Source organism: Dipteris shenzhenensis, chromosome 30 (genome assembly GCF_047967505.1).
Source record: "Dipteris shenzhenensis isolate YYH24624 ecotype China chromosome 30, Dip_SZ_1.0, whole genome shotgun sequence".
NCBI classification, from domain to species: Eukaryota; Viridiplantae; Streptophyta; class Polypodiopsida; order Gleicheniales; family Dipteridaceae; genus Dipteris; species Dipteris shenzhenensis.
This window is the reverse complement of record NC_141625.1, coordinates 45,150,915-45,169,673: the sequence shown is the minus strand read 5'-3', so window position 1 is coordinate 45,169,673 and position 18,759 is coordinate 45,150,915. Positions and strand designations below refer to the sequence as shown.

The following is an 18,759-nucleotide window of genomic DNA, read 5'->3' as shown; positions in this document are numbered from 1 at the left end:
CATAAATAAGAGATGGATCCCCCAAAAGGTCTTTATTGCAATAGAATATTACTTTGTACAACTGGCTCTGAAAAGAGCATGAGGCTGAGTATAACTCTTTAATGAATTTGGGAGGCCTGGAGCCTTTCTTTTATAGACTAGGCCTAGCAAAACGCTAGGGCCTGCTTTGACCATCGCCAGTGCAATAAAGATTCCACTTTAATGAATTTGGGAGACGTACCCTAAACCCTAAACCCCATGGGCTGTAAGGGGTTGGCCCATTTACGTCTGTGGGTCAGCCCACATGACCAGCTGACTAGAGGGGGTGGCTGCCTATATATAGGCCCCCTTGCCTTCCTTGTGATCATCTCAATGTGGAGCATTTTGGTGCCTATATGAGCAGAGGTTTTCCCCAGCAGTTGTGGGGTTTTGTCCTGAGATCCCTTGCAGTCTCTCTCTCTCTCTCCTTCCAGTTCAGTTTGTGATTGGTTTGCTCTCTCTCCATTTCTGTTCAGATCCCCTCCACTTCTCACAAATATCGTAAGAAAAATCAACAACAATATAAGCAATAAAGGGAAAGTACTACGCACTTTATTTTTTATCACTTGAGATGCAGTACGATAGCGATCCCTTATGAGTTTCCCAGGTTCTCCTATCCAATCAAACGAAGGCAGTAAATTTAGGGGGCAGTTGTATGGTACATAAAAAATAGAACTTTAAACATACAGCTCAGACTATCGCTTCAATAACTAGATTCAATCTCATGCACATCAAGTTGTTCAAGAAACATCAATTGCAATGAAGCTGAACCATGGCACATGATTCTTGTAAGATCAAGTACGCCATTCTAGCCATTTCAAGAAGTTCACAATACCCATGTCCAATAAGTTTCTTAAATCATGAATATGCATGTTAGAAAGCATAGGGTGGGTTGCTTGCTTACGGCCAACACACATATATTCATCCAAACAAAATCTCATTAATAGAGGTAATATCCAAGTACAAAGTATAGCCTTAACTACACCTCTTGTGCTCTCCGACACTGCAGACATCAAGGAGTGTTGCTCCTGCAAAGTATTCTCTGGATGATGATCTCTAGGGGGCTCCCACTGCTCTTCACTCTTGCATGGTGATCTGTAGGCTGAGCACCAAAGGAGTGACTGGAGCTCCCACAATGGGCTCCTTTTATAGGGCTGAATGCCCCTGGAACTGGCCAACTGGTCAGTCGGTGAATTTCTACAGACTGGACGACCAGTCTGTCAGGCAACTTTGTGAGTCATCAGCTGGCTTGGCAGGTTCAGTTCCTTGGCCTATATAAGTCCCTTTATGTTGGATGTTTGCCAATCCTATCTGTCCTCTTCTGGCCCGTTTATCAGACATCATCCCTGCTGTTCCTTCTGACGAGTACCTGCTGCTGTACCAGACCAGTCCAGCAGTCCTGCTGACCAGCACCTCTGTCCTGCAGTAACCTTGTTTTTTCTCTTAATAAAAAGTGAACTACGAATTCAGTATGACCAGTCTACAAAAAAACAGGATAAAATCTTGTGAAAACCTTTTTTTTTTAAGTAGACAAAAAGTGAGGCTATCAAAACCAATCTGGAGAGCAGACATGCCATGAAGGTCCTGTGGCATTATGGTCCCACTCTCTCATGAAAGCGCTCTCCTAGCCACTACTGTGCGTAAGGAGACATGAACTCTCCTCCAAGTGGCCATAAGGGGTGACTAAGAGTGACTGAGAGGTCTCAATCCCGTTTTAGGCCTATTTGCATCTGGATCTCCAAACCTATTATGCAGTGAGACTGGAAATGATCTCCCAGGCTGAGTCTATGGTCTCAGTTGTGTACAAATCCGGAGCTGCAACCATGTTTGGATACATTACAAGAAGGATTTTCAGAAATAAATCAAGCTTAAGGTGATGAGCCTGTCCCAGAGTTCCGAGTCTCTGTCCCGGGACAGATTTTATTTGCACCAGTGAGCTGCTCTACTGTAATGTTAATACCAACTTGGCATCCGAGGTATCTCGTTGTCTGGCCCCGCAGCATCCGTCTGAAGCCAAAGTCAATCCCCCACTCACGGATCTCCTGTGTCTCCTCAAAGCCTGTGAAGAAATATATGGATTTTGTCCAGTTGATCCATGCACCCGAGGCCTCGCAGTAGATAGCCAGGGCGCCCTTGACTCTCTCTAGACTCACTGTGGTGCCCTCAACATACAAGGCCATGTCATCTGCAAACTCCGAGTCAAGCAGCTTCTCCCCCTGTCTGATTGGGAGCCTCAACCTATGAGGGCCCCCCACTTGTGATCTCAAGTAATAGCCCAAAGCCTCTGCCACAAACAAGAAGAGGAAGGGAGCGAGTGGACAGCCCTGGCGGACTGAGCAAGAGGGAGGAAAGGCCTCGCCCGTGTGTCCTCCGATAAGCATCTGACTAGAGCTCCCCACATAAAACGCTGAAACTCCTCTGACCCAACTGTCTGAGAAACCCAATCTCCGCATAGCACCCTCCAGGAAGGACCACTCCACCCTGTCATAAGCCTTCTCAAAATCCAAGAGAAGGACGGCCAGTGGCTGTGACTCCTCCCTGGACCAATCCATTGCCTCCCAAAACGTGAAGATGTTGTCCACGATGCTGCGCTCTTGGACGAACCCGTACTGTGTCATGAATGAGGTCGGTAAGATGGGGCTGTAACCGCAAGCTCAAGACCTTGGCGAGGATCTTGTATGCAATATCAAGCAGAGTGATCGATCTCCACTGTCGAATGTCTGACCTATCTCCCCCTTTCGGGATCAAACAAATCCACCCCCTGCTCAAGGACTGAGGGAGGGAATCTATGTCAAATATCTCCTCGCAAGCTAAATGGAAAGGGGTGGAGATAATCTCCTGAAGTTCCGGAAGAAGGCCGGAGTCAAGTCATCCTCACCTGGACACTTCTAGGCCGAGAGAGCCTTGAGGGCTTCCTAGAGCTCCTCATCTGTGAAAGACTCCTCCAGTCTACTGCATAAATCCTGCGAGACTATTGTCGGAACGTGATCCCAAACTACATCTCGAGCCACAAGACCAGCTGCGGTCAACCTCTCCATCTGAAAGAGATGGCTGTAAAAACCTGTGGTCAAGTCTAAAATCTTCTGCGGGTCAGTGTCCATGATGCCCTGCGAATCGCGGAGATGCTACAGCTGTGTGCATGATGCTCTGCAAATCGCAGAGATACTGCAGCTGTGTGCCTGTCGATCGAGGCCTAGTGGTCTGAAAAAATTGCCTCATCATCCTGTTCCCCTGTTGCACCCGTTGGGCCTGGGAGGAGTGGTAGGAGAACTCAACCTACCAAATCTCCGTGTCCTGAAGCTCAAGGCGAGCGCTCTCAAACCTGTCGCTAAGCCATTGTGAACCTGGGTCCTGCTCCCTGAGCTGCTCTATGGAGGTGAAATCTCTCCTCAAAGCCCGCTCACGCTCCTAAAGAGTCCTCCGCCTAAGGGCGTGAGCCTGCAACTCCTCACTGCTCCTCTGAATTGCATCGGCCACCCACACAGCCCAGCCCTCGCACGGTGTCATCTCTGATGACTACTCCCAAATCCCTGCCATGACTTGCTGGATCTCCTCGTCCTGCAAGAGGTCCTCTGGAATGCGGACTAAGTGAAGTACTACTGGAGAGTGGTCTGACATTGTGGTACCTGCCAGAATCCCGATAAAGCCACCTCTGTGTAGTGCCTAGTCCCCAACATAGAAACGGTCTAGTCTCTCAAGCAATCCATCATGTCTCCTCTGTCCAAAAGAGAAGAGGAGGCTGCCAAGTGTCCTGCCGAAATCTGGCTCTCTCCACGGGTCTCTACCATTGATCATGAAAATGAACTGCTCCCAAGTGCTACGCTCTGCTGCTGGCATCTCAGAGAAAGAGGTGCCGCCCTATTTGTCTTCCCCAAACTCTAGGTTGTTGAAGTCCCCTCCAACAATCCATGAGTCTACATCCAGAAGACGCTATGACAGCCTCCTCCAAAAGGCCGGGTGGTGTTGTTTGCACGCTGAGGCATACACGTTCAGGATTCCAATCCTGGACTATCCCGTCCAAACTCCGATCCAAACTGCCCCTCTTGGAATGAGCTCGCCATGATCGTAGACCTCTGAAGCCAAAGTCTGTGAGATTGAGATGCAGACCCCTCCACTCCATTTCACTATGGGGGACCACTTCTCTGGACCTCTCCCTGGGAGAAGGTGGTGTCGTCGTCTAATGTTTGATGCTAAAAACATGTACTCCAGAATCAAAAGGATATCCACTGCCCTCTACAACACCTGCAAGAGTATTAGGTACTGCGGCTGGCTACGAGCACGGTCGTGAATCCCGTACACGTTCCAACTCACTATGGTCCAACTCATGAGGACGGGGATGCCGAGAACAAGGCTCTCCTCTGGGTGGGTGCCTGTTTCAGAAAAACTGCCTTGTGTGACTTTGTCGGAGGTTTGGAGGGCGAATAGTCCGTGTCTGTGCCACGACGTACTAGAGTGGATACTGGCTCAATACCAATCTTCCATGCCCACTTCATCTTGAAGGAGACTTTCACCCCGAATAGCTCCGCACACTTCTAGAGGGGCCAGTAGTATGCCTGCTACACCTTTGCCTCCAGCGGCAATCTGATAACTCCTATCGCCAAACCACACATCGGCTCCTCGTGCGTGAAGCTCAACTGAAAGTTCACCTCCGCACCATGAGTGTGCCAAAGGTCCAGTCCTTGTGGCCCCATTAACTCGTCCATCATGCGTCAAACACCTTTAGGGACCACTTCTCCAAACCTGTGGAGGCAAACTAGAATCTCCAAACAGGGTGTGTCTGAGAGCCCACTGCACTGATCAAGCCCCCCTTCCGGGACTGTAGGACCATGAGCGTTACCTCGAGCGGTAGAGGATATGAGTCCGAAATCTCCCAATAGTTCCAGGGTCCTAACCTCCAAAAGTCCCGCGGTAAGGAACGTCCAAGATGGAGGTTGAGAACTATTGACCGAGAGGAGGAGCCCCATCCCTCAAGATCCCTCCCTTAATGGACCGACTGCTGTGATGAGGAAGCAAAAGGGGGCGTCATCTTTCCTTTGCTTGCTGACAGGGGTGTCGAGGCGGAAGAACTTGCTACGGAGGTGGAGAGGGGAGGCGTGGGAGGTAGGGGAGCGAGGGGCAGAGGGAGGGGGGCGGGTGGTGAGAGTGATCATAGCAGGGGGGACTGGGGGGGGGAGGAGGGAGGGGGCAGGGGGAACCCTAGAGGGGGGGGGAGGAGTGGAAAGGAAGAGGGGGAGGGATCTGGAGGGGGAGGGGGAGGAGGAGGAGGGATAAGGAAGACCACATGCCCCTCTTGCTGATCAGGCTCATCGGGCTCTGGATCCGCTCCTCCGTAGCCGCTGTCGGGCTAGCGTCCACGGCTTCCGCCATCGCCGCATCTGGAGGTCGCTGCTGATGCAAGGGTGAGTGCGGAGGCTGAACCTCTGAAACAGGAGGATCATCTAGCTAGGCAGTGGCCCCTTCCGCTGAAGGAGGTGGCTCCTACTGTTCCTCCTCCAGGGCCTCTCGGTCAACCCTGTCCCTCTCTCTACGTTTGACCCTCTACCTGCGGCGCTTGTGGGCCTGTTTGCTTGGTTTCTTTTTCTTTTTAACCTGGGTCCAATCCCCTTCTGAGGGAGTAACCCAGTGGGTCTGAGACTCCTGTTGATCTTGCCTGAGAGGGCGCTGGACTCGGGCCTTTTGACTCTGCCTACTCTATGGGGGTGGGGAGGAGGCACTTGGCCATGGCCACGGGGGCAATCTCTGGCTAAGTGATCCATCAGTCTACAAGCCTTCATGCCTCACACTGCATGCATTCTTTGCGTCGTGTGCTATGCCAGGATGGAACATGGACAATTTTTATTGTTGCAGTTATGCGATAGTTGGGCTTTCGGCAAAGATGCAAAATGTGGTTTATTGGCTATAAGATGAGGGCACAGCATGTTGCCTTTTATTTTATTTCATGCCCTCTCATCTTCTTGGTTCTTAGGCTGCTTAGTTCAACAGGCATGTTCTCTTAGTGCTCTCCATTTTGCAATTGATACTCATCCTCTGTTGATTTATATAGATGCCTTGGTTTCTAAGTGGGATTTGCGTGGCATTGAGTTTCTGAGAGGAGCACCTTTTGTCATCAAGCTTATGCTAGTGATCCTACGAAACTCTGAGGCTGATGTCAGAGATATTATGCGTGTGCTTCATTTATTTGGCCTTGCAGCTGGGCTGAAAGTCAATTTCAGTAAATCAAAACTCTAGCCTCTCCGTGAGTGTGATTGGCATAGCATCTTGTGGCCTGGACCAATGCTTTCTTCTTACGCGGTGGTGTGTCATTTAGGCTATCCAATTGGATGGCATATTTCTCTGCCACAAGAGAGACTTTGGGTGCTGCGCAAGTTAGATTATTGGAAGTTATGTACTTGGCCAATTATACTCATGGCTTATGTGTAGTTTTATTTACCCCTTATTCCCTGGTCTTCTCGAGATATTCAAAAGTTTATCACTAAGGTTACAGAATGCTGGCACTTTGCCTTCTCAAATGCAAGTATGTTTGTTCCCAGGCTTCATGGGAGTTTGCATATTCTTGACCTTCACACTCATTTGCTGGCCCGCAGGCTACACTCTTGACCACCTTCTTGGAGCTGCATCAGCCATGGACTCTTATGCTATCTTGTTTGGTCACCTCTTTCCATTCAAAAGTTTTTGGCCATTAAGTTATGGGTCACTTTTGTGGTCATATTCCGGACTGTCCTTTCTCTACTCTATTGACTCATGATTGGCAACAGCTTCTGGCTTTTTTATGCTGGTGTGGTAAATCTCCAGATCCAAGCAACACACTTTGATTGCAGAGTCTTCACTGAAGTCAGGTCTTAGCCTTGAAAGGCATATTTCCTGCATCGGCGGGGGTTTCTATAGTGGCAGGATTGACTCATGATTGGCAACAGCTTTTAGCTTTTTTACGCTGGTCTGGTAGATCTCCAGATCCAGGCCACACACTTTGATTGCAGTCTTCACTGAAGTCAGATCTTAGCCTTGAAAGGCTTATTTCCTGCATTGGCAGGGGTTTCTATAGTGGCAGATGTTGTAGATGGTCACCGTTTCACCCTTTCCTTTCCGAAGGCTAGGAGACAGTATTGTTTAGGGTTGCATCACAGATCTATCTGGTGCATTATGATTACCTTGTTGCAACCTTTTCAGCTATCCCTAACCTACTTTCCTCCCTCCCCTTACTAGATTGGAGGTTTGATCACGAGATCTTTTACTAGATTGGAGGTTTGATCACGAGATCTTTTCTTTTGCGGATCTTTCTCCCAACCATGGCTTGGATTTAAGATCATGGAAATTGCTTTTGGCATTTCAATAAGTCTCTTTCTTGGTGGAAGGCTTCTCTTTGGCGCATCTGGAGTGGTAAGCTACCTCTCAAGCAATAGGCATTGTTTGGTTGGAGATTTACCAGTGGAATCTTTCTTGGCTGCCAGGTGTATCGCTTCTTCAGCTTGCCCCACTTGTTCCCGGTCCTACATCTATTTTGGACAAGTCCTCTAGCTCGTGATTTTCTTTGTAGATTGGTGACAAAACCTCAAGCTCGTTTTCCCTTGATTTCGTTTGGCAAGCAGTTTTGGTTGTTTGGCAGACACGCTGCTATGCCAGTTTATGACCACTATCCCTATTGAGCTCTCTGGTCATTGTATCATGCTCCTACCATTTGACTGCATGAGCACTCTTCAATGGATGTCTTTCGCTACTTTTGATCTTCTTTGCTTAGGTCTCTTCAAGATGCTCATTCGCTTGGAGACTTCCTCAGGCCCAGTTGGACGTTTTTTATTACCGTTTCTAGTTTTGAGTAGTAGTTGTTCCACTCTGGGACAGCTATGAATGTACACTCTTCGTAATCCAAAGTTTCTCTTTACAAAAAAAAAAAAGTGTGTGTGTGAGTGAAAGTGATGCCATTCCAATTGCAACCTGCCATGTGGATGCCACTGATCACACAAACCTTTAATTGCTTTTTGGCTGTAACATGGATCTTTTTATACAACCTATTTTCTTTTCCCTTAGCCTCACACACTTACTTCATGCTTTCTTTGGTCCTCAAGTTGCATTTTGGTGAAGCGTATATCTGAGTACTTTGTAGCTGCATGAGTGCTTCAACGTTGTGGGAATGGTGAAAATAGTATGCCCTTAGTGTCCATGCTCACCAACCACAAAGCCTTGTGTTTTTAATGGTCAACCACCCCAACCATGGTGGATACAAAATTGATAGCTGTCTCCTCATGTTGGATGCGTTCAGCCGCCCTCTGACCCATCTATCATTGCTTTTTTCAACGTTGCATCGGCATTCTTTTTCCAAAGTAGTGGAAGCATTGTCATACATGGGAGGTATTTAATCCTCATTCTTTACCACGACCCATGAATAGGCTTGCTGGGCTTGAGAATCCCTTCTTATTATAGCTCTTCAATCTTTTTATGTGAGAAAGTTCAATCTCCAGCTATTTTTCCTTGACCCTTTCAGTGACGTAGTGGAAGCATTGCCATACATGGGAGGTATTTAATCCTCATTATTTGCCACGAACCATGAACAGGCTTGCTGGGCTTGAGAATCCCGTCATGTTATAGCTCTTCAATCTTTTTTATGTGAGAAAGTTCAATTTCTTTTTTCCTGGACCCTTTCAGTGACATAATGCCGTTGAATCCCTCACTTTCCACTTTTAAGAAGAGATCACTCTCCATCACCACCCCAATTACATAGCTACGTTGCATTGAATACATATATTCATTCATTAGCATTTTGGGCTCTGATTTCAATGCATCAATATGAAAAGTTTGTGTTCCATTTTCATTGGATACTTTTGTGCGCTTGATTTTCCTTGAGATTTTTTCTCTCTTGCCTTTGGGTTACATTTTGCTTTGCACTTTTCTAATTCAACCTACCAAATTGTGCTCCCTATGCACTCTTTGAAATCAACAAAACCCAATGTGACTTCTCGTTCTCCCTCTAGTTTACCCACTATGATCACAGAGAGGATATGATCCCCACCAGACATACGCAATGCTTTGGCCAGCCAGGACACGAAAATGATACCATAATTTATGTGTCTCTCGATAACATGTATTGTGCAGTGGATATGAAGAAGTAGCCCACTATCTCCACAATAAAAAGGCCGAGGGAGTATTTGCAGTGAAGCCTCCCTTCAAGAAATCATGCATGAGAATGGGTATTCAAGATTCTCTAGCAAGATTGCTCTTTCATTTCCTCACGCGTACCCGTAGTGGCATAATGTCCTTTTATTTCATCCATTTCAGCTTGAGCCTTGAAAAGAGCTTTTGCCACGTACAGGAACCAGTCCATCCAACGCATGAATGGCTGGGAATTTACATCTAGGATTGTCCCGCCATTACTTGCTCCATCAGGAGTCTGCATCAGCAACCATCTATTAAAAACATTATTGCATAGAGCTTTTGCCACGAACAAGAACCAGTCCCTACAACGCATGAATGGTAGGGAATTTACATCTAGGATTGTCCCGCCATTACTTGCTCCATAAGGAGTCTGCTTCAGCAACCATCTATTAAAAACATTATTGCATAGGAGTTTTTTTAAAGGTCGTTGTCATACCCGTATCTATTATAGGATCATTGTCCATCTCATTATTGGACATTGTTCTGTTACAGTCTAGTTGCCCACTGTTTTTTGTAACGTTACAATTTTATCTAGAGACAAGGGGTTATTCCCCTATAAAACTTGCTTGCCTTGAACGTATGCATTTGTTCTTCAGGGAAAAAGAAAAGCCTTCCAATTTATCCATCGTAGCTTTGACGCATCTATATATGGGAGATTCCTATTCTTGCAGCACTTTCTAAAGGTGTCACTTACACTACAATGTTGATTTCATCTGGATCTTCTTAAAAGCCTTGTCCATGCCGCTTATGAACCCATTGTATTTAGTGTCCCATGTGTCTGTCATGCTTATACCAGAACCTACAGTTTTGCTCCTAAAAGAATAAAATTGCCTTCTATTGCTTTGTTTGCTAGTTTTTTTTACGGCAAAATTGTTGCGTACAAAGGGAACAATTAGCTTCCTGAGATGAAGGACACCCCCAACCCCCCCAGTTATTCTATTCATAAGATTATTAACCGCATTTGAGCCATAAATTCAAATTCCCTGCTGTCCACGATGACACTTAAATGCTTCTTAATTTCAGATTTTTTCGGTACTGCAGGATCCTTGGCTACAAATTTTGCATGTGTCGGTCGATATGAATGACGTATGGCAATTTGTTGCTAATGTTGTCATAAAAATACCTAAGAAACAGGGCTGATGCATCCTTCCTGTCATGCCATTCAATCATTTTAGGCTGCTTCTTAGCCTCCACTGCATTCCCACATGTAAGGCCCCAAATTTGTGTGCATACTTTAGCTCAACAACCTCAGCAACCTTGACAGCTCACTTGATAGTTAACAGTATGTGGGCCCTCACATCAGATGCTAGGAAGGGTGCAATCCCTAAATGAGCTTTCCTCTTTATAGATATCTTGTACAGAGAGACAGCCTCCAAAATTGTTGTATCTGGACTGTTCCAATGTACGATATCACATAAAAATTAGCCCAATTATTGCTTCAAGATCAATGGGCAAACAAATGTAGTCACCATGTGGACTTCAAAGTCATCCCACATGGTAGGTTTGTATGGTGAATCTTGCACCCAGGACCACCAAGTGTGGGCATACTCCTGCAGGTGCATTACCAGTGAAAATAACAGATCATCGTCCCCCTAGGGATGGAAGTAAATGTGGTGAGTTCTTGTGGGATGCTCAAACCTCTAATGTGCTAGAGAAATGGATTCCTTTAAACTTATGTACCATGAGCTTCTTCTTGACATATTTGGCAGGACAATACCAGGGCTGCACCCTCCAAAACCACAGCCATCATTTCTCTTAAGGCTTGTAACATGCAGAGGACTTTGACCATAGTTTTAAAACCCTACATTAACTGCAATTAAAGACTAGATAGCACTGAGAGAGATAGAGAGGTAACACAAGACACGCATATTGGCATGCGATGCAGCAGGCAAATACTAAATGAATACAATGAACTGAGTACAATGATTAGCCCCTTTAGGTCCAGGCTTATGACTGACTCCATATGCTACTGTTGACAATTAGATGCTGATGGAGAGGCCGTAGTTGACGTTGATGAACAGCCGGACTATGGGAGGCCTGTTGGATCTGAGCGGATGCTTTCCCAATGCTGCTCCTAACTGCAGGATGCATGTCTATGGATGAATGCAGGACTTGCTGTTGTATGCTGACTGTTGCATGGGCTGAATGCTGAGGATGGAAGCTGACTGCTAAAAAAATGCATGAGCTGAATCCTCAAATGAATGGGGCTGGTATCTCCTTTTATAGTATTTTAGGGCAGACTGGCTGACCCTGGTCAGATGGTCAACACCAACCATCGACCCCTAGTCGACTGGTCAACGCCAAAGTTGACCAGGTCAGTCAAAAGTCAACATTGGGGAAAAAGTCAACGCGTTGACTATTCACATAAAAGTCGGTTCTCCATTTTTTGTCTTCTCCTGTCCAAAACCATGTGACTCTACTGCTAATTGATGCTAGAAAATTATGTCTATGTAGCTAGGTGTCACTGCCACCTATGCCTGGCATTGGTGCCTGCGAAATTCCCCTCTACTAAACTTGTTGCTAGATGGATACCTTGCAACACTTTGCCCTGGCAATCTGAACTATTCCGCCGTGGTCTGTGACTTTGGGGACTTGACCACTTGATGCATACTTTTGCACCAATCACCTACAGGAAGAAACTTTTCATCCACCTTTTCTAGGAACCCACGAACTTCCATCTCCACCAAGGCGACCGCTGGAGCCCACTTCCTGTGTCAAAAGCAAAACCCAAGGCTGAGGGTCTATGCTATTGATAGCAATGCTGAAGAGAATCACCTATATGTCAAAGCCTATATGAAACTCCTTAAACTTCTTTTGATGATGGATGTCAAAACACTCCATAAGATATCACTGATGGTCCTGTCTGATGCAAAGTTCGAGGTGGAGCATGCAGGTTCAAAGATCTAGAGGTACTCCATAGCTTTGGACGGAAATATATTGTTTTGGTGGATTCTATATCTGGTGTGGATCATTGTCTATTTGCCAATATGCATAACACATCTATGTGAAGCACTTTAAGTTAAGAAGTTTGTGATTCCACCCACACACTGTGTGACCTCCTGGGCTATTCTATCAATCCTCCATTGTGTGTACCCTCTATTGGTCGATTTCTAACATGGTTACCAGAGCCTAGATAGGAGGCTCACAAGTGTGGGAGCTTGAAGACAGGGACCTCGCTGATCATTGTTTACAAGTTCACTATTTTGTTGCTGTCATAATACACATATAGTGTCATCTATTGTGCGCTTTCTAAGTCAATTGCTGAGTTGAATTTTAATAGGGCACTGTTTGTGAGCTTTCTATCCTATTCAAATCTTTTTCTCTATATTTCCACATAGTATCAAAATAGTCACATAGCTACTTTGTTCACCCAGTTTCTTGAGTCAAGCTCTCTTCTCTATTCTTCTTGATCTTGGAGCTCCGTGTGGAGTGTAGGATATTTCTATGGTAGGTACGGCAAGTCTAAGCTTCATACAATCAAGCAAGCTTGACAAAGCAAATGATGCTTTGTGGACATTCAAGGTAAAGACTCAGCCGATCACCAAGAAGCTATGGAAGGTGCTGGTTGGCGAGCAGAAGCCTCTTGCCTCTACTTCCACTACTCCAAAGAAAAAGATCCTCAATTACACAGATGAAGATGACATCAAGATTCCAAACTGGGAGGAGAAGGATGCACAAGAGCGGGTTATCATCAAGATGATGGTAGCAGACAATGTCATACCACTTATCCACATGGCCACAACTACAAGAGACCCAGAGTCTAACCTATATGGCCAATCTTCGGCCTCATCTTCTCTCTCTACGACCTAATAATGGAGATCTGAGATCGATTGGTTGTAGTTGGCACCAAAGTGGATTGGTAATGTTACAACATCAACTCCCTTGTACTTACCAGAGTTTCACCACGATGCTCACTTTTGGTAAAACGTTAATATCCGAGGAAGTGAGCTCTTTGTTAATTGGGGCTAGGTCTAGCATTTGAGGGCGGACCCCCTTGCTTGGGGTTACGAGCATTAGTGACCCACAAGTGTGATGCTTTCTCTTGAGAAAGGACATCATGAAATCACACCCCACCTGAGTACACATCTTTGGGTCCAATCAAATGCACAAATTGTAGACTTACCTAGCAACCATCCAAGATAATGTCTGAAGGCTTTGCGTGTGAGCCAAGAAGCATGCCAAGGGGCATGGAGATACAAGATAAGATGACAAACAAATAAACCTATTAATTGAGATCAATTAAGCTGAAATGTGACTTTAGAATAGGTCAATGTGTAGGACTACTCACCAGGAACCCATTGGTGAAGTCAGAATTTAATTCTGACCACACTGAAATTTCAGGGTCTTCGGGTGACATGTGGCAGACGTACACGTGGTAGGCTAAGTTGGCAGCAAGGCCAGCTGCCCCAGCCACTTGGCCATGCATGAGGGGGTGGGTGGCATGCAAGATGACATGTATGGGTGCTTTGGGCTATAAATATGCAATGGCACAACAAATTTTCAAAACACAGAAGAGTACACATGCAAAACAGCTCAAGGTTCAAGTGTAGTTGATTATGTGATCACAAACTCACATGCAAAACACACGATTGATTATATCAAGATTGAAGATGAATCTCTCGAGTCGGACAGCGCAATGTCTATAGGTATAATGGGAACAAGTGATGCTGTTCTAAAAAAAACAGAAAATAATTGCACATCCCAGGCTAAGAATGGACTACAAAAAGGCACATATTTATAAAAAGGAGATCGAGGCAGCGATGGCACAAAGGCCAATGCCCTCAACATGTCAAGAAAATAGCAAATGCATAACAGATATGCTGCTGTCAACAGCACAAAAATGTTTCTCTAAAAGCGAGGGGAGAAGTGCGGGGATGCCATGTAATCATTGGTACGACCAGGACTGCAAGGATGCAAATAGAACCTGGAAAACAGCAAATGCAGCAGAGAAGGAGGACAAAGCTCGAACATACAGACAGATAGTGTGACACAAAAAGAGGATATATCTCAAGACCAAACAGCTCGAGAGCTTTGAGGACCTGAAACAAAATCCCATACAATTTTTTCAGACACTACATGGCAATAAACCTCAAGAGAGGAAAGCACAATGGGAAGACATGATATGATTTGTCAAAAGCCTCTATGAAAGAGAAGGAGAAGAAAAGATAAACCACAACTATACTGTGAAAGCAACAGATGAAATCATAATGGAAGAAGACATGGGAAATGGTTTGAAAAAGCTAGCTAATGGGAAAGCTCCAGATATACAAGGGCTAGTAGCAGAGATGTTAGCATGGGGAGGGGTGAAAACAAAGAAAATGCTTATGAGGCTTATGAACATGTCTCTAGAGGAAGTTTTTCCACTAGATTGGCAAACAAGCAGAATTGTACCGATCCATAAGGGGGGAGATAGCAAGATGGCAAAAAATTATCGGATGATCATGGTAAGCAGCCTAATGGCCAAGTTATATGGCACGATCCTTGAGCAAAAAATCAGCAAATGGTCTGAAGAACAAGGAGTGAGGGCGCCATCCCAAGCACTCAACGGTAGATCATCTGGTTGCCAAATGGGCTGCAACTAAAGGAGTCAAAGGTAGGAAAGAGGCTGTCTACTGTTGTTTCATAGATTTCAAGAAAGCCTTCGACACAGTGCCGCGAAGGTTCTAGCTGAGTTAGCACAGCCGCTAGTAGATGGATCATGCTCCAAGGGGAAAGCTGTAATAAGAAGTGACATAGGGGTTGAACAAGGCTGCCCCCTATCACCAACACTATTCAATCTTTTTATCGATGAATTGGAAGAGTGGATGAGAATACACAGCAAAGAAGGTGTTCAAATTGCGGGGTACGCTTTGTCAATACTTATCTATGCAAACGATGTGGTATTCTTTGCGAAGAATGAGGAGAGCCTGCAAGCACATCTCGATGCACTAAGAGAGTTTTGAAAACACTCAAGAATGCAGGTCAATATAGACAAGTCGAAGGTCATGGTCATCAGGACACGTAACAAACAAGTGGATTTCACATTTGGAGGGGAATCCCTAGAAGTAGTCAATTCATTTAAATATCTAGGGCTGGATTTCACCACCAACTACAAATGGAATGCACGCGTGGAAAGGAGGATTTTGGGAGGTCTAAAAGCCCTATACAGCTTCCAAAATAAATGCAGGAAGTCGTACCTATGGAATAAGGAAATGAGAGTTTCTGTACACCATGCTTGTGCAGACAGTAATCCATTACGGATGCCCCGCTTGGGCGCCTGGGCTGTCTAGGATTCACTCGGAAAGAAAAGAAACTTTACATAAACGATTCCTAATAGGGGAGTTAGGGATGAAGGCACGGACACCCTACCCCATCCTGCTGGCCGAAACAGGTATGATACCTCTAGAAGGGGAAGCATTGTGTCAATTAATGGCTTACTTCAACAAAGTTGAGAAGATGGACGCCGACAGGATATCACACAAAGTGATGGAAGCTACAAAAATCACGGGTTGATATAGAGAGGGGTTGAAGTGGATGGAATCATGGGGTATAACATTTGCTGATATACCAGAAGATACATGTGAAATAAGAGAGATTGTGACACAGAAAATGATAGAGAAACTATGGCAAAACCCAGGAACAAAAATGCAGTTCTACAAGCAAGAAGTTAACTCAATGGACAGCTATGGAATGCAGAAATATCTTGGGGAAGACATATCAACGTTTAAAAGACACTAATCTGCAAAATCAGAACTAGTTCACATGATCTCGAGGTAGAGAGGGGTAGATGGGCAAAACCCAAGGTCCCAAGAGAGGAAAGAATCTGCAAAATCTGCCCCACAGGAGAGGTAGAAAAAGAGCAGCATGTACGCATGAGATGCAGAGCATATGCGCATATCAGAGAAGCCTATACGGAAAGCAGAGATCTAAAAAATCTGTTGGAACAGACAGCCAAAAAGCTAGGAAGCTACTAAAAAGAGATTTTGGAACATCGCAACAAGGTACTGGTTCAGAGCTCACAAGCTAGCCCAACAAGTACTCACTACATGACAAGTATGTAAGTTTTTTTCTCTCACTGGATGTAAGGGATCACTATTAGTTAATAGTGATCTCCAATCCCATAGGTCCTGAAGGGTCTCACGCAGACTTTAATACAATCATATCATATCATATCTACTGTGCAGAATTTCTCACTCTACAGTTTCAGCTCTTCCTGCAGAAATCTCTCTCTTCTCAACCCTGGAGCAGCAGGCACATCTCTTTCCTTCCCCCTACCTTGAAGCAGCAAAATCACTCTCTCTCTAGGCAATTACTCCATTCTAGGGTCTTCTCTCTCTAGACTGCAGCACCCTTCTCTGAGTTTTTCCTCTCTCTAGCCTCAGAATACAGATCTTTTCAGCAAGGGCAGCAAGGATTAAAGAGGAGCTTGTATCTAAGTTCTTGTTTGTTTTCCATTTTTGCTTCGTGATTTCTTTTCCTAGAAATCTAGAATAGGCTACTAATGTTGGATGAAGTTTCTATTAGACAAGCATCTTCCTTGTGGATTGTGGTGTCCAATGAGTCCGGTTCCCTCTAGTTCCAGCATTGAGTCATTCCTTGTATAGAGCTCAATTTGAGCATCCATTGTTTTTCAGTTGTGTCTGAGTCCTCTCTCTCTCAAGAGCAAAGTCAAAGTTTGTAAGGTGCATTGCACCTTGGTCTTGTATCTCCATTTGAGCAATAAAAGAGTCTGGATAAAGGGAGGGCCCCATCTTGGCCCCTCAACTCGAGTGCAATCATTGAATTTCTCTTATTGCTCTTTAAAGTTATCAAGAAATGCAAGCATTCTCATTCATGCAAACTCCAATCTAACTTGCATAATATGCATTGTGAAAATTCTGTAAAAAAGTCTTTAAAACCTTTTATCTAAGCTGTTAAAAAGCACAGAGTGGTTTCATTGGTATCAGAGCTTAGGTAGTGGTCCCGTACTCTGTGTTTTTCCCTTGTTGAGTCCTTACTTGTTCTCCATTGAGTCAAATCTGCCATCATGGCAACCCATAGTCCTTATCCTCCTCCTAGTCTCCATGAATTGGGCTCTCTCCTGTCCAATATAGTTCAACAAATGTAAGTCTGAGAGAGTAACCATGAGGGAACCCACGAACCAAGGCCCCATTACCAAGGAAGAGGCCGTGCGGACATCCACAACTCCAACACCAAGGGTAAGCCATCCTCTACCTCCCCTCCTTGAAGTAGAAGGCGGCTCCGAAGTCCATCTCCTGCAAGACACAAAAGGAGACAAAGATATGCTAAATATAAAGTACCCCTTGGAGATAAGCTCTTCAAGTTCAACAAGTACAAGGGAGAAGATCAGCCTGAAGTCTTGCTGGCCTGGATCCGAGATCTTGAGTACTTCTTTGAAGGGGATGACCATGAAGAGAAGGCCAAACTCAGATTTGTGGCCTTACATCTACAAGACTGTGCTTCACTTTGGTGGGCAGCCATGGCAAGTACTGGAGAGCAGGCCAACACCTGGAAGTGCTTCAAGAAGCAGTTGTTAAAGCACTTCCTACCTAAAGAGTTCAAGAGGAACATGATGGTCCAATGGGACATACTCTGTCAACGACAAGAAGAAAGTGAGTATATTGCTCACTTTTAGGATACTTTGTTGAAAGTTCAAGCATTCAGTAGGAAGGATAAAAAGGAACAGCAAAGAAAGTTCTATGGATATGGGTTAGTAGTTAGGCACCCTTGGAATCGATTGTACATAAGAGACTTCACACATTGTGCATAGGGTAATGCAATTGTACAGTGTACAGGATCTTAAGTGTTCCTCTCTCCCTTGCACTCACACTCCGGATTGTGTCTTGCTTCCCATGTGTTCTTGAAAGGCTATGAAAAACATCTTGATGGACTCTATCTTTAGTGTGTTTACCTGCTTGCTGGTTCACCCACATAGAACACAAACATATGCCTCTTTCAACTGCCACATCCATAGGACATGAAGCAAGGATGCCTCATCTGAAGACCTCATACAATTTGAATATTGAACACAGATCTATCTTTCCCATCGGTTGTTTGAAAGGAATATGTCAAAGACATGAAACTTGACATATACAGCCATAAACAATAGATTAATATAAGAAGTCCAAATGAAATACATGCAATGAAGTGTAAAGACGTTCTCTTTTTACGTCCTCGTAGAACTTCAAATGGTATTGTGAAGCATCCACATAGCCATTGGCACGCATCAAGCCAGAAATTCTTGAATTAGAGCAGAAAAAGTGGCAATAAAAATTATGTCAATAGCAACGCACCAGCCCATTCTGATTCAAGCTCCCCAGCGGACATGATTACGGGTTCAATCTTCATTGCTTTGAATATCAACTCTGTTTGAAAGGATTTTCCTTGACCTTTTCCACCCCATATTCCTGGAAGTCATGAGAGATCACATACTTAGACGTAGTATACTTGGAAGGAGTTGCACAAAGCCCGACATGCTCATCTTCTTTATATATACCTTATGACGATCAAATGCCATAACTAACAAAGAGGACCCCAATCAAATTAATTTCATAGAGGACTACCACAACTCCTTGGCACTGTTTAGAGCTTCTGCATCTTGTTGCTTCGCAAGCA

The 18,759-nt window shown here is 45.0% G+C and overlaps 1 protein-coding gene across 1 annotated transcript in view; it reads right to left on the bottom strand.

Moving 5' to 3' along the window:
• LOC147882206 (P-loop containing nucleoside triphosphate hydrolases superfamily protein) overlaps nucleotides 1–18,759 on the bottom strand; it is a 128,026-nt gene that overhangs the window by 106,760 nt on the left and 2,507 nt on the right. Inside the window, exons 5-6 of the mRNA XM_087401582.1 lie at nucleotides 18,438–18,551; nucleotides 570–631 (exon numbers count right to left, since the gene is read on the bottom strand). Of these exons, the coding sequence (XP_087257708.1) occupies nucleotides 570–631; nucleotides 18,438–18,551 (176 nt within the window). The remainder of the gene's footprint in view (nucleotides 1–569; nucleotides 632–18,437; nucleotides 18,552–18,759) is intronic.